The 15,393-nt window shown below is 39.3% G+C and overlaps 1 protein-coding gene across 7 annotated transcripts in view; it reads right to left on the bottom strand.

Moving 5' to 3' along the window:
- The window catches only part of ERBIN (erbb2 interacting protein), a 122,002-nt gene that overhangs the window by 68,773 nt on the left and 37,836 nt on the right, over positions 1 to 15,393 (bottom strand). For 3 of the 7 annotated variants that reach the window (XM_051642627.1, XM_051642632.1, XM_051642628.1), the window contains exons 1-2: positions 14,764 to 14,862; positions 11,547 to 11,603 (exon numbers count right to left, since the gene is read on the bottom strand). In XM_051642627.1, coding sequence (XP_051498587.1) covers positions 11,547 to 11,603; positions 14,764 to 14,823 — 117 coding nt within the window. In that variant the 5' untranslated portion in view covers positions 14,824 to 14,862. Of the gene's footprint in view, positions 1 to 11,546; positions 11,604 to 14,763; positions 14,864 to 15,393 lie in introns of those variants that run through there. The other 4 variants (XM_051642630.1, XM_051642631.1, XM_051642629.1 and 1 more) reach the window with 3 other exon arrangements.

The following is a 15,393-nucleotide window of genomic DNA, read 5'->3' as shown; positions in this document are numbered from 1 at the left end:
TTTTTTTTTTTTAATGATTATATTCAAGTACCTTAATTTGAAATTCCTCATCTAAAAACAGAATACAACAAAAAGAACCAGCACGGTGTCAACTAACTGTTGTATCTACAGGTTAACAGTAAAGGTTTCCAAGTGCACAGATAAAGAAGTGACCTCTTTTTGCAACTCCATTCAGTTCGGAAAACTTTAACACCTCTTTCTGTGGGCACTTAAACTAAGGAAACTTCACCTTCTTTATGGAAATGTATCTTTCTTCCTTTAAGCTGAATCATTACTACAACATTCCCCTCTACTCTCCATGGCTTCTACAATATTCCTACTCAGCAGGAGACACTAAACCTGACCAGTGCAAACTGACTAGTTGATTACTGACAGCATATACCAGTCATGTTCTGCCTCTCTTCTCCTCAGCAAGAGCACAAGTCTAGGTCTCTTGCCTGTAATTAGCAAAAAATTGTCACAGAATTCAGAAACAGCCATGTTCAAAATGTCATCTCAAGTTTCAAGTCTGGCTGTGGATGACAGACTCAATTTTTCAGGAAAGACCAACATGAGCACACAAAAAACACAATCATGTAAAGCTTCACTTTCTCAGGAAATTTGCCTAAAAATACATAATTTTTCAAAACAGCACCAAGGATTTATTTTCTTAAGCTGCTGGCACTCCAAATTAAAGTAGGTACTTTTTTAATCTCAATTTTTTTGGAATTGCAGGAATTATACTTCAGCTTCTGGATTGGTGACAGGAAACTTTCTTCTCCAAATGCCAGAAAAGTCTTCCAGACACATTTAGCAGACTGCACTTCAACTTTCAGACAGTATGTTAGTAATACAGGAAGAAAAAAAAAAAAATACTATGGCCCCTGCATGACACAAAGTCACAAACTGTGAGACCCCTCTTCTCACTAAAACATGAAAAAAAGTCACACACTTGGATTTTCGTCTATGAGCTGCTAGCTTGCCAAGTACTTCACAGTATGCTTAATTTATATGACAACAGGTCAAGGGACTGATGTACTGTAATGTTTTCATGAAACAGAAGTACAACTTACCACTCAGCACGGATGCAGTTAGATTCTACAATCACCCATTAAAAATACGGAAGAAAAGTCTTAAAGATAATAGTGGGATGTCAAGACTTCCCTTCTAAACAGAGCTTCAGAGTTGTTAAGATTTTGTTACACTGTTGATTATCAGATATCTAACACATCCCATAAAACTCTAGCTCATGTCATCAAAAAATAAAAATATGTAACTGTATTGCAATGCAAAGATGCATTGCAAAAAATGCAAATGCAACTACAAATTCCACACTGGGGTTTTCCACAGAATGGGAAAGTCAGCAAACACGACAGCCTCATGCTGCTCTCCTGCTTCTTCCACAGGAACACTGTAAATACAGATCAGTAAACAAATGCCTGTACAACATTAGTGTCGGGTTGTATCTCCAACCAGTTATGTCAGTTAAGGTACCTAAACTCACAGCTCACATCTCAAACCAAAACAGCCAAACTAAAATTTAAATATCAAATAAACAACATTCTCTCAAAACCACAAATTTTACCAGCTTGAGCATGCATCTAATTATAACACTTCAAAAACCAAAATGAACCAAGAGAACTGCATTTAATAAATGTAAGAAACTACATAATGTGATTCAAAATTTGTGTTATGTTTGTTCAAATTTTACTTTTCCATATGTATGAAGAATTGTTTAGCACTGGTGTTCTACAACTGAGATGGCTGCCAGTACTAGAAAATGGCAGTGGCAGGATATGTGCTGCAAGAATTCCACAACACCCCTCTTCTGCAATATATATTTATAAATCTAGACAGTCTGACAGACACCACCCTCCCTATCTGTCTGTACACCTATCTTGTGGTCAGTTACCCAAGCAGAGCAACTGTAATGGAGGAAAGGAAGGATGTTCTACAGAAGACAGTCCCCCTGTTACAAGTACCAAAGACAGGAAAATGTGATGTCACGCAGAACATGTGCTTTTCTTACACTTCTCAAAAGAACTTCTCCATAGCTAGTTTGGGTAAATATACAGAAGGTAGAAGGGAACATGAAATACAGTGTTGTTTCCCTTCCCACAAACCAGGGAAGTCTAGCAAGCAGAAAAATCTTTGCTTAATAATCTACCCCAACATCAGACCATCTGAGGGCATCAAATCAAACAATGTAAAATTGCTTTGCAGACCTACAACACTGCAATGGCTTATTTTTCTCCACCACTTAACTCTAGATTTTTATGAGGCAGATCTACTAAAGGGCTCATAGGAGGGGAAAAAGAAACCCACAAAAAAAACTTCCTTGTTCCCTAAACCATTAAAGCCAAGTTTACATCAATATCAGTGTTCACAGCCAACAGAGGAAAAAATTAGTCTTCATACAGTTTTGTTTTGAGTTTTGTTTGGGTTTTTTCATTTTGTTTTGGGTTGTTAGGGTTTTTTTACTTAGTGCAGGAATAGGAAGGAAAAAATACCTTACTCTGCAATCACAAGCTTTTCTTTGTAATCATTAAAGGCTCAAATGTTGAAAGGCACTGCAGCAGAGCACTTGTCCCCCAGCCTCATCCATTCATAGCCCTCCCCTCCACCTCATAGAATCATATAATGGTTAAGGTTGGAAGGGACCCTAAAGGTCATCAGGTTCCAACCTCCCTGCTGTAAGCACAGACACCACCCACTAGACCAGGCTGCACAAAGCCTCATCTAACCTGGCATTAAACACCTCCAGGGATGAGGCATCAGCAACCTTCCCAGGCAACTTATTCCAGTGTCTCACCACCCTCACAGGGGAACTTCTTCCTGATGTCTAACCTAAAACTCCCCTCTCTCAGTTTAAAACCATTAACCCTTGTCCTTTCACTATCTTCTCTGATGAAAAGCTCCACCCCAGCTTTCCTGTAGCCCCTTCAGGTACTGGAAGGTGCTATAAGGTCTCCTTGGAGACTTCTCTTCTCTAGGCTGAACAGCCCCAACTCTCTCAGCCTGTCTTCATAGCAGAGGTGCTCCAGGCCTTCGATTATCTTGGTGGCCCCTCTCTGGACCCTTTCCAAGAGGTCTCTATCTTTCTTGTGCTGAGGGCTCCAGAACTGCACACAGTATTCCAGGTGGGATCCCACCAGAGCAGAGCAGGGGGGCAGAATCACCTCCCTGGCCCTGCTGGCCACACGTCTTTTGATGCAGCCCAGGATGTGTTTGGCTCTCTGGGCTCCAGCACACACTGGTGACTCATGTCGAGCTTCTCATCTACCACCATCCCCAAGTCCTTCTCCTCAGGACTGCTCTCCAGCCATTCTCCCCTCAGCCTGTATTTGTGCCTGGGGTTGCACCAGCCCAGGTGCAGGACCCTGCACTTGGCCTTGTTGAACTTAATGAGGTGGGCACTGGCCCACCTCTCCAGCCTGTCAAGGCCCCTCTGGATGGCCTCCCTCCCTCCAGGGTGTCAACCACACCATACAGCTTGGTGTCATCAGCAAACTTGTTGAGGATACACTCAATCCCACTGTCCATTATTCCAACAAAGACATTAAACAGCAGCAGTCCCAATACTGACCCCTGAGGAACGCCAGCCATCACTTGCCTCCACTTGGACACTGAACCATTGACCTCAACTTCTCTGGGTGTGGCCATCCAACTAATTACTTATCCATCAAGAGGTCCATCTGTCTTAGGATCACACCTATGGATCACAGACACTGCAGTATCTGCAGTAAGCTCAAAAATAAGTGTTTTAAACTACACATATATGTGTATTTCAGTGAAGTAGAGTTTTACTCATCCATTTAAACTCCACAATAATAACAAAAAATGAGACAAAGGAAAATGTTATCTATTGACCTGCCTACATCCTGAAGGTAGCAACAACTATGCAGGGTTCAACTGTAGTGAAGGCTATTATTCTGTCAAGTCTCAAATTTATGAGAAAAACTCTTTTCTGATGCAAGTAGGCAGTGTATATAAATATAGTAGAACAGTATGCTCAAAAAGAGAGGGAGATAAGAGTTCACAACTGAAAGACATTTTGCTGTGAAACTGTAGACAATTTAATAGAACTTACGTCAAAACTTCATCTTATTTTTTCTGCCTTTTATCTATATAACTAGATTAATAGGTATCACTTTGTAACTACTCTGTCCAGTTTGAGATCATGAAAGATTTGGAGCACTTTGAGAATCGACAAGCAAGACTAAACTGGCACTTGTTCAAGCAGGTTGCAATACCCAACAACAAAAATCAGCTCTTCCATTTTGTAATTGAGGGCTCTCTACTCCTAGATACATTTCCCCCTTCCCAACTGATCAAACAGCAGGCAAAGCATCAAATAGCAGCCTCTGATTTAATTACAGCTATCAGCCCTCCACTGTAACAAGCCAGTGAAATAAAAAAGGAGAACAGTGTAAATAATCAATATCTAGAAAAAAAATATGCTGGAGAAGATAGGGCAAAGCAAAGACTGTAATTCTAACAGAGCTGTACCAAAAGTGGACTGTATCTATGTGGTTTGGCAACCTCGACTTGCTGCCAGTTTCCCTAACTCCTCCCCTGAGTGGCACAGATGTACAGGCAATGGGGGTTGCAGCCAACACATCACATGTTGTATCCACCAGTCATTCCTCATTACAATCTCCCCTGCTTCAGTGTCTCCGGAGTCCCACCCACAAGAAACAGTCCCTTGCAAACTTCTCCAACATAAGTAACTCTCATCAGTTGCAGTTCTTCACAAACTGCTCCAGCAAGAGTCCCTTCCACAGGGTGTAGGCCTTCAGGAACAGACTGTCCCAGTGTGGGTCCTCCACAGGGTCACAAGTCCCACCATAAAACCTCTTCCATAAGGGCCACAGGTCCTGCCAAGAGCCTGCTCCAGCACAGGCTTTCCAAGGGGTCACAGCCTCCTTCAGGTATCCACCTGCTTTGGAGTGGGGTCCTCCACTTGCTGCAGGGTGGATATCTGCTCCACTATGGACCTCCATGAGCTGCAGGTCAGTGTCTGTCCCACCACAGACTTGCACTGCAGGGTGATAGCCTGCCTGACACCATGGTCCTCATTACAGGAGGCAAAGGAATGTCTTCTCTGGCACTTGAAGCAACTCCTCCCCCTCCATCTTCATTGACCTTGGCATCTACAGCACAGTTTCTCTCATATAGTCGCACTCCTCAATCCTGGCTGCTGTAGTGCAGCAGTTTTTTCTCCCCTCCATAAGTCTATCATCAGAGAGATGCTACCAAAATCATGACTGACTCAGCTTTGGCAAGTAGTGAGTCCATCTTGGAGCTGGCTGGAACTGGCTCCAGCAGCTCCACCCAACATGGGGGCACCATCTGGCAAAGCCACACCTGCAGCCACCTTGCTACCAAAACCTTGCCACCTACAGCCAGTAAAATCCTTAAATAGTGAAACTTACTTTTACAGAATAGAATAAAATTACTGGAAGCAAAAAAGCAAAGGATCAGTTTAACAGATCATGACCCATGAAAGAAAGCAAAATCAACCACAAACTTGGATACATACTAAGTATTAATCCAGAAGACAGTGCATCATTCAGTGAAACACCACTCTTTCCTGGATCTCTCTGATGATTGCCTGCACACCTCTGCCATCCAAGTACTTGGTGGCCCAACAGAAACTGTACATCTGCCAGAACTCTATGGGACAATTTCGTTTAACAAAAAATCTACCTATGTTTTGAAGAATATTTTAAAAAAATATTTAAAAAAAAAAAATCAAACCAACTAACAACCCCCACCTCCCAAAAAAGCCACCCCACCACAAACCACACAGCCCCCCAAGTACCATATTTATTTGAAAATTCTGAACTCAAGTAGAATTTAAGTTCACAGCATTTTTTTTCCTCATCTCTGTTAATTAGCTGTAAAAGCAATCGTTTCACTGCACCATTACTACCTTAAATTTCCTGTCTGATGCTAACAGGATGTGACTGCTCTAAGCTGGTGACAGCATTTTTCCCCCCTCTCAAGCCTTTCAAAAGGGTGTTTACCAGTTACATCAGCAGCAGAGCTGAAAATGAAATCAGCTATCCAGCATTCATACAGACAAACAACTAGGCACAAAAATACCTGTTCAGATTCTTTCTAGCCCAGTCCACTACCTACAAACAAGATTAGAAGTATGGAGCTGAGGATGTGAAAATATGGGAGAGGGCAAAGATTATGTTAGGAAGGATGTAATCTAACGTGCAACCTGAGAAACACGAGGCAGCTTATTCACCCAACTGATGAAAGTCCCAACATACTCCTCTTGAAACAAAGAATTATGAAAATAATATTTATTAAGGATCTTATTTAATCCACTAAAAAAACAAAACAAAAACAAAACAAAACAAAAAAAAAACCACACTCAAAAGAATTTATTACTGCTTCTACATTAAAAAGCCAGTACAAAATGAAGCTACTTATATATACTTACAATATATACCAAGTGTGGCCAGCAGGGCCAGGGAGGTAATTCTACCTCTCTACTCTGCTCTGGGGAGATCCCACCTGGAGTACTGTGTGCAGTTCTGGTGCCCTCAGCACAAGAAAGATACAGACCTGTTGGAGAGGGTCCAGAGAGGGGCCATCAAGATGATCAAAGGCCCGGAGCACCTCTGCTATGAAGACAGGCTGAGAGAGTTGGGACTGTTCAGCCTAGGGAAAAGTCTCCAAGGAGACCTTATAGCAACCTTCCAGTATCTGAAGGGGCCTACAGGGAAGCTGGTTTTAAGGCAGGTTGGATGAGGTCTTGTGCAACCTGGTCTAGAGGTAGGGTTCCCTGCTCATGGCAGGGGGGTTGGAACTTGATGGTCTTTAAAGGTCCTTTCCAACCTTAATGATTCTATGATACTGGACATGAAATATGAACCAGTCTGTCTACAGAGATGTGAAAGGTTTTTTTCTTTATAAAGAAGCAACATGCACAACAGAAGACACAGGGTATCTGTCTTGCTGATGAAAGGTGCTATATTGTGAAAACACACGGCACAATTCAAATTAGTCTCTTTCAGCTAACAACAGTACTAGTCCTTGTGAATTTGAGGGGACTGTATCTTAGTACTTCTAGAAACATCCTCAGCTCTAACAGTCAAGTAAGAACACAATTATCCTTCATTCTTTAACCTTAGAAATTGGTTGGCACCTCTTGCTCATCAGCAAAACACTCTGAAATCAAATTCAGTCCTCTTGAATGAGAATGATGAGTCTTAATTTTACAACAGCAATCAACACCTTGCAAACTTCAGTTTGAAAATCTGTTTCTCTGCAATCTTTTTTCTCTCCTTTAGGAGATGAAAGTATGGCTCAACCTGACAGTGACAAGGAGCTGAAACATGAAAGGACGGCACATACTGAAAAGAGATTGCCTCTCTGTAAGAGGCACTGGCATTCTCTGGTTGAGGTGTCAAAGCCTCATTTGGTGACAATGATAAGTTAAGGTTATTTCACCTCATTCTCCCTCTCACCCAGACAATTTTTTTCAATCTCGTCTAAAAAAAAACAAGTACTTTGCAAAACTGGATTTGTTATGCTATTCATTTAACTGGATGAGACTCACAAACACTCAGGTCAATACAATCCAATGAACCACAGTGCTGCAATCTAGGGGAGAGAACAAGCAGTAGGAAACAAAAGGGATTTTGGAACCATTTCACCATTTTCATGCAAAGCTGTAGTCTGAGCCTCCTCATTCCTGATACGAAAACAATGCTCAACAGCATCCCTGGCTGCGTGTCCTCACACAGATAGGGAACACTGAAAAAACAGACTGTACTTGCTCACATGCAGCATTCAGAGCAAAAGAAATAAAAGGCATTACTCATGACACAACAGTGGTGAATGGTAGGAACAAGAGGAGGAGTATGTCAGAGTAAATATAGTGAATAATAAATATTTGTTCAATGTAAAAACATGAAGGATGCTTGCTACATTTTTTGAGAAAGCAAAGAGACCAGAGAGGACAGAAATCCAGCATCTGCTAAAATATAAGCAAAACAAGCAATACTCTACTCCTAGTTTGCTAACATAAAAACCTCAAAGCTTCTCTTGGGTTAATTACTTTCCAAGCTCTCAATGCGTTTTTTGGGGGTTTTTTGTTGGTTGGTTTCTTTGTTGGGTTTTTGTTTGTTTGTTGTGGGTTTGTTGGTTGGTGTTTGTTTGTTGTTTTGTTTGGTTTGGTTTGGTTTTAAAAAGGCCCAGGAACACCCAGAAACAGAAACACACGCACACTCATCTCCAAGGGCCAGGGCAGCAAGATCACTTGAGGTAACTCTCATAAGAGCAATACCAGGGGTGAATTCTGGACACATTTGTTTAGATTATCTGTTTCATTTATTCTATGAAGTAAACTCTAGTCAGATTTCAATTTAGTATTCTATGTTGTTTTGCCTTAAAATATTCAGAAATCCTTTACACAATTAAGATATGAAGTTATTAAAAAACAGTATTTTTTAAAACTTCTTTACTGAGATGTAACGGTGTTGACATTATCAAGAACATTTTGTTGGTTCAACAAAAGCATTTTCCCACTTTACCAAAACTAAAGACTATTTCTCGCAACAGTTATTTTCCACCTTAGATATTTATCTAAACTGCATATTCTAAAACAAATCTGAAGATATATTAAGACAAACAAGTAAAACTCATCCTAAGTATATCCAAATAAATCTCTGGAATATTTATTTCTATTCATTTCTGTAAGTGTAAAAAAAGCAGCAATACAACAAAGCAGTCAGTGCCTGGGGCCTTATCACGCCAGAAGCTTAAAAATTACAAGACTGACTTCGTGAAAACACAACAGAAATAGTTCTTTTAAATTGAAAATACAAAATAAAATCAAAAAGCTCTTGGCAAATACCTATATAATAAAATAGTCTATTTCCACTATAGCCTTTAACAGGAATTCAGCAGTGTTTAGCATTCTTATAGTCCTATTCCAAGGCATCAGTGAGCCCCAGGTATGTGAGACCACAGAACTCTAATTTAAGGTAAGATCCATTACAGAAACATCCCTAACAATAAAAGAGAATGAGAAAAATTATAAATTAAGTTTACAGTAGAAAATAAATTTAAAATGGTTCAGATACCCAAATAATTGTAATTTTGGTGCACTTCTAAAATATTTACATTGATTTTTCATATTGACACTACCTAATAACTACACAGTAACACACACACCCTCTGTCACCACACAGCCACAACCACAGTGCTTGCAACTTAGTTCTCACACATTTCCTTTTGCTCTTTTTCTGAGGCAGCCCTGAAAGTTAACTTGCATCTAGACAGTCAATCTATCCAAGTAAGTGCCACTACAACATTTCATTTGAAGAATGGTCTCTAATTGTATACCATTAACAATGATACTAAGATTAGCATTAGATCTAAGCTTCATTGCTGATGTTCAACTTGATTGCATATTCTTTGGATATGTATTTGTAGTGTTACTAAGGAAACACTAAGAGGAATAAATTGATTTTCAGAACAGCTGTGCTTGAGTCTCACCCATTCCTCCTCTCCAAATTTAAAAAACAAAACAAAACAAAAACCCACAAACAAAAAAACCCAACAAAACAAAACAAACAAAAATCCCACCATATAAATTCAAGGATATCTGCTATGACAACATCAAGTTTGAAGGAAACTCATAAAGCCTCAAACCCTCATGGTATATTCAAGAAACTGAACTTTTTTTAAAGCCATGACATTGATATGTTGGTATTTCAACACTGATGCATTCAAATCGCTAAAGAATTCCTTTATATTATGGAACTGAAACATTTAGCTTTCTGTGTTTGTCACTTTAAAGTTAATACATAGCCAGAAACATGAAATATTTATCCCAGTAGGATACTGAAGTGTGAACTCCACCCCCCACTAGCCACCATATCGTTTGTTTTTTTTTTCTTTTCATGTGCAGTAGAAATTATCACAGCTACTGTACAGCTATTAATCAGAGCTTCCTGGTACAGCTAGCTGTACCAAGCCACTTCAGAACTGCTTTGCTTTCAGACTCCACTAATTTCTACATTAAATAACTCAATATTCTTTCATTGTTGCTGTGAAAAAGATCCATGGAAACCAACAGGACAAGATCCTGACTTTCCACACAAAGAAAACAATGAAAATTAAACACACAGAGCAACCAGACTAAGAGATGGTAAGCCTCTGGAAGAGGTATAAAACCATACTAAACCGCTTATGCCTTGGGTTTAGTCCTTTGAGGGATTATGTCTCGATCTACTGTATGAGTGAATGCTGTGCATCACATATTGTGAACATGTATTCAAGCAGAAAGTAAGAGATACTGCCTTAATTCCTCCAGTTGTAACAACACAGTCAAAAGACATGAACAAGTGTAGGGGAAGTGAAGGAAAGAGGCATTGCTAGTCATTTTCCCACAGGAAGAAACAAACTTTGGGGAGCAGTAAGCACAGCTGAAGCAGTGCAGCAACAGCATGGTTTCTTAGCTCAGCAGAGAATGCTAACGCACACAAAGCCTACAGTCTTGTAGACTGCACAAAAGGCTGGAAAACATGAGCATCTGCACATGCTTCTACCTTCTTAAATATGAGCTGTTTGTAGCAATGCCATATAAAACATGCAGAAGAGTTTCTATGTTTTAAATTAATATTTTATAGTAAGTCTCCAAATTTAGAGTCACCGAAGTGTCAATATTTATTAGTATTTTCACAGTCTGAGCAGCACTATAAATAAAATCAGAGCAGGTGGAAGCTGCATTGCTCTGTTGTGTTTTTTTTTCATAGGAGGTGTGCAAGAATGACTTCTTGACAGCAATTCACAGAGAAGTTCTGAAGACAAATTATTCTGTTGGGCACTCTTTTTATTCATGAGAAATACTTGCCTCTAGAAATTTTTACAATATGACATATAAACAACTTAATGCCATCTGCACTGGCATCATTTAATAAAGAAAAGGGCTCATTCTGAACATGTGCTTCTTTTCCAACAAGCTTTGAACAGAAAATTTAATTTTATTTGGCTTAATACCTTAAGTATGCTCTCTAGCTAAAGAATGTCATTATATCAGTTAGAGGGAAATTATATGATGGGCTGCTCATCCAGGTTTTAGATCAGTAAACCAAAAAGACATTAAGAGGCCCAACAAGCAACCAAAGCACCTTTTTCAAGAAACTTTTATCAGTTTTTTTTCAAAAAATACACTTAGCTTCTGGAAGAACAAAAAAAAATTATTTGAAAAAGCAGTATAAAATGCTAAAGCTCTACAAGCCAAAGCATTTATTAATGAACATTAAGCATTATAACAGACTTATTCTCCTGCAACTTAGTTTTGGATGTATTCCCCTTTCTATACATGAGGGCAACTGTATGTAAATATATATAATACATTTGGGTCTTCAAAAGATACTTACAAATTTAAGAATTGTCTTCAGAATAACATGAGCAGTGATGCAGTATAAAATTCAAGTGCTTTGGAGGTGATTATTGTAACATACGAGTAAATAAGAGGATTTCAGTTTTAATATATTGCGCATTTGGGCCAGAGGAAAGAAATGTAGTGTACTTACCACTGTGTTACGTTTTTCTCCCTGCTGCTTCTTCCCTGAGCTTTCAAAGCCAACATTCTGTTTAAGACAAAGGTACAAAAGTTTTAGTCAATGCTATCCCTGTTAGTTAAGAACAAAGTGACATTTCAGTGTATTGCAAGACTTTCAAAACATTAAAAATTACAGATACACTTTTAGGGGAGATGATTTTGTATGTGTAACAGTAAAAAAACATTGGTTTTTATCCTACTTTCATTTTATTTTACAACATGCTGTCTACAAAGTAGTTTCATTTCTACTCCATTTTAATTGCCATATTCAATTATTGTATCTCTTATATTAGACACCTCTTGTACAATCTGAAGAGCACTAAGAAAACAAACACCAAAAATTAATAGAATATGAAAAAAGCATACTTCTTTAGGAAATTTTAGACAGTTGCAGCTAATGCTGCCTTCACTGAAGCAGAGTAACGACAAACAAAAACATCCAGCACATTTGACTGAACACATTTGAAATTAGTGGCTATGGAAAGAAGAAATTTTTCCTCCAACAGAGACAGAAGTAGAATGTATCTTCAGAGGTATTAAATGTCACTATGATTAGTCAGATCATCTAACTGAGCATGAAGTCATGCAGAAGAGCTAAGAAGCTGAGTCAGGTAGAGTGTAATCTGTCAAATTTGTAGTACTTAGGAAAAAAATTAAATTTTTTGGGAGCACAGGTAGTAGCTTCATTTCATTTCTTTCCAATAAAAAGCAGAATCAGCCCATCATAAAATTATTATAAAGTTATCCTTCAAAAAAAACTTTACATATTTCAAATCAAAATTGTTCCAGGAGGAATGAAAGTTCCATGGTTTGGGGTAAAAAAAAAAACAAGCAGCAGCACAGTCACAGAACACAGACTTCAGAAGTCAGGATTGTCATAGCAGGAATGCCCTATAACCAACTTTCACATTCCATGTTCTGTTCTTCATTCAGGAGTCACTGGTGCCAGTTTCTGCATTCATACCAAATGGACTCTAATGCACTACACTGCATAAATCTATTCACTTATTCACTGCAGAAGGACAACCAGGACATGCATATAGGAAGGAAGGAAAGTAAAATAGGTAAAAGTAATATTAAAGTCTCCAGTCTTTCAATTTTCCGACTGAAAAAAAAGCCAGGCTCAGAAATAAAACCCAGCAGCACTCAAGACAATTAAAAAGATCAAGACAGGATCAAACCAGATTCTGAAACCTGGGATCTTAGAAGAGAGTCTGTCAAACTGCCATGGTTGCATGCTTCTTTCCTTTCCACAGATCACAGCTCTTGCTGAAAAACTATTTAATCTTTACCAAAGCTGTTCAGAGGCACTATAAGCAAGCTCTTGCACAGAAGAAATGCAGGTTTGCAATATCTCTGCTAGGAAAAGCAGAATTAATCCAGAGAATATGGTAGTGAAGGGCTGGATCTGACAACAAAACAGTCAGGTGACTGTGCCTCTGAAAGAAAGAGGTGTAAGGTCAAGACTTCACAGGCAGAGCATTTGGACTAGAAAAAGGATCAAAGGAATATCTAGCCTTGGAATCATCACAAAAACAACAAACAAAAGGGTATTGCTTTTGTTTCTTCTCCTGACACCTGTTAGGCTGCCTCTGTTGAAATGCTCAGAAGAATAAAATCCAGTGGTAGGGAGCCATTACCAAATCGTGAACTTTGCAGACTTCCAAACCAAGCAAAAGGAGCTCATCTGATCCCAATTATCCACAGGAGATATTAGAGCAAATAGGACGCACATGCATGGGGTGAGGAAAACACACCACCACCTGGATATTTCAGGTCATTCTGCTTTGGAAATTAAGTACCTATACACTGAACATACACTGAACAAAAGACAACAGTTACAGAATCATGCAAGCTCAATGAACTCTCTGCAACTAACTTCACCTTGATGTCACTTGAAACAGTGACACTGAGTCAGATAACCTTGTATCAGAAGAGAACAGTTAAGAGTGTGCTGAAGTTACAACAGCAAGCACTGAGGAGTCTCCAACAGCAGCAACCTTCCAGGCTTCCACACATTCACATCACCAGGTCCACTTTGCAGGAAAGCAAAACAAACCCTCAAAGAAAATACACCAGGGTATTTGGAGGAGCCCAAGGCAACCACACACCAGGACTTGGACTAGCCCTGATTACCACTTTGATACCTGTTTTGTGGAAATAGTAACCGTTGCTTTAGAGGACTAGTGATAAATTACACTCAACATAAAAATACCTAATGAAATCTCACATCTGACCCTCCTCTAGCACATAATATCAACCTAATCAGACTGAGTCTCAGTATCTAGCAGGTTCCTGCAACTAAAAAGGCACAGCAGAAAAGCCCTAGCACCTAGGCTAAAGTATGGGGAGAGGACATGGAAGAACTATCAGAGATCTGGAAAGAGGGCTCTACTTCAGTATGCTGAATGATGAAGAGTAACTCCCAAGCAGTTTCTTCTTTCCCCAGTCTGTTTAGGAAAAAAAGAAAATAAGAGAAAAACAAAAAGTAGGGCAGGGAAATCACAACACTTAAGCTCTTTGTTTATGGAATGCTTAGAAATAAATATCTGAAAAATTGCTAGCTTCAGAGACATTCCAGGCAACCTTTCAACCATGACAACCATACTCCATTTTAAACCACTCAGTGGTTACCAGCAAGATTCTTATTCAGCCACAGCCTGCTACATAGGTGAGAAATGTGTGCCTTCCAGTGAGCTAGATTTGAAAAAAGAATAATATATGATCTTGATTGAGGATATAAAAGATCAACGCGGCTGGCAAAATACTTCTCTCTAGATATCACCTTTTGAAATCAAACAGACACTTCATGTGAAGCAGGAAGATCTGCAGACCACAGACAGTTTAGTTAATCTTGGATTCCCACATTGGAAAACAGAGAGGGGGCAAGAGGGGAGAACCAGAGAAGCACAAAGGACTCAGAGGTCATTCTCAGCAAAGAGTGTGTCTTGCTTTTCCTGGAAGCAGATGCTGATACCATGTCTCACTGCTTCTTGTTACTTCTGTGTCTGAACCAAAGCCAGATGTTTAGAGTGAAGCAAACAAACAATCACTGCTTCATGCATTGACTCATTGACAAAAAACTTGACAAGCTTCAGAAGCAGCGCTATCTTTCCACTGGTCCTGGATGGACAAGTCTAAGATGTTAATTATATTACATTACCTTAAGCAGCATGAGACTGACTTACTTGAGGATTTCTCACATCATAGTACCCATGCTCCCACAGATGCTGACAACCAGAATCCATCAAGGCCGGGAGAGAACAGCTGATGTAGTATTCTCAGTGAGCACACAAAGAGTCACATTCGCTTTCAGCATGCCCCAAAATAACCTGTGTTCGGCAACACTGTTGGTATACTGCAAGGGACATGAAGTTGGGAAGGGTACTGCCAAGGGACACGGGCATGCTTATTAACAGCAGTAGAATTGAAAAGGCACTTTTATAGGTGTCTGACTGGCTAACTTGCTATTTGAATTATATTTCAATATTAAGAGTTTTACTGCTTTGCAAGAGTAGCTACAGTTCTATTAGAAGTAATTCTAATTACCTCAGACTAGAGGCTAGTAAAATGAAAATTAGTTCATTACTTACAATACTGTAACAGTACTTTTGGACAATAAAGTTAAGGAAGCCTATTAATAACTGCACATAAGCAGATAAATCAGGCTTGCTGAACTCTGTTGATGATTGCTTTCCCTTGGCAATGCGCATCAAGTAAGGGTCTTCAAGGCATAAATGAAAATTGCAAATTTCACGTCAATTTTTTAAGATAAACTGCTTCTAACTTATTTCATAGAATGAATCACAGAATGTTTT

The sequence above is a fragment of the Apus apus genome, chromosome Z (assembly GCF_020740795.1).
Source record: "Apus apus isolate bApuApu2 chromosome Z, bApuApu2.pri.cur, whole genome shotgun sequence".
Taxonomy (NCBI): Eukaryota; Metazoa; Chordata; class Aves; order Apodiformes; family Apodidae; genus Apus; species Apus apus.
Note: the sequence above shows the minus strand (reverse complement) of the source record. Positions and strands in the feature narration are given on the sequence as shown.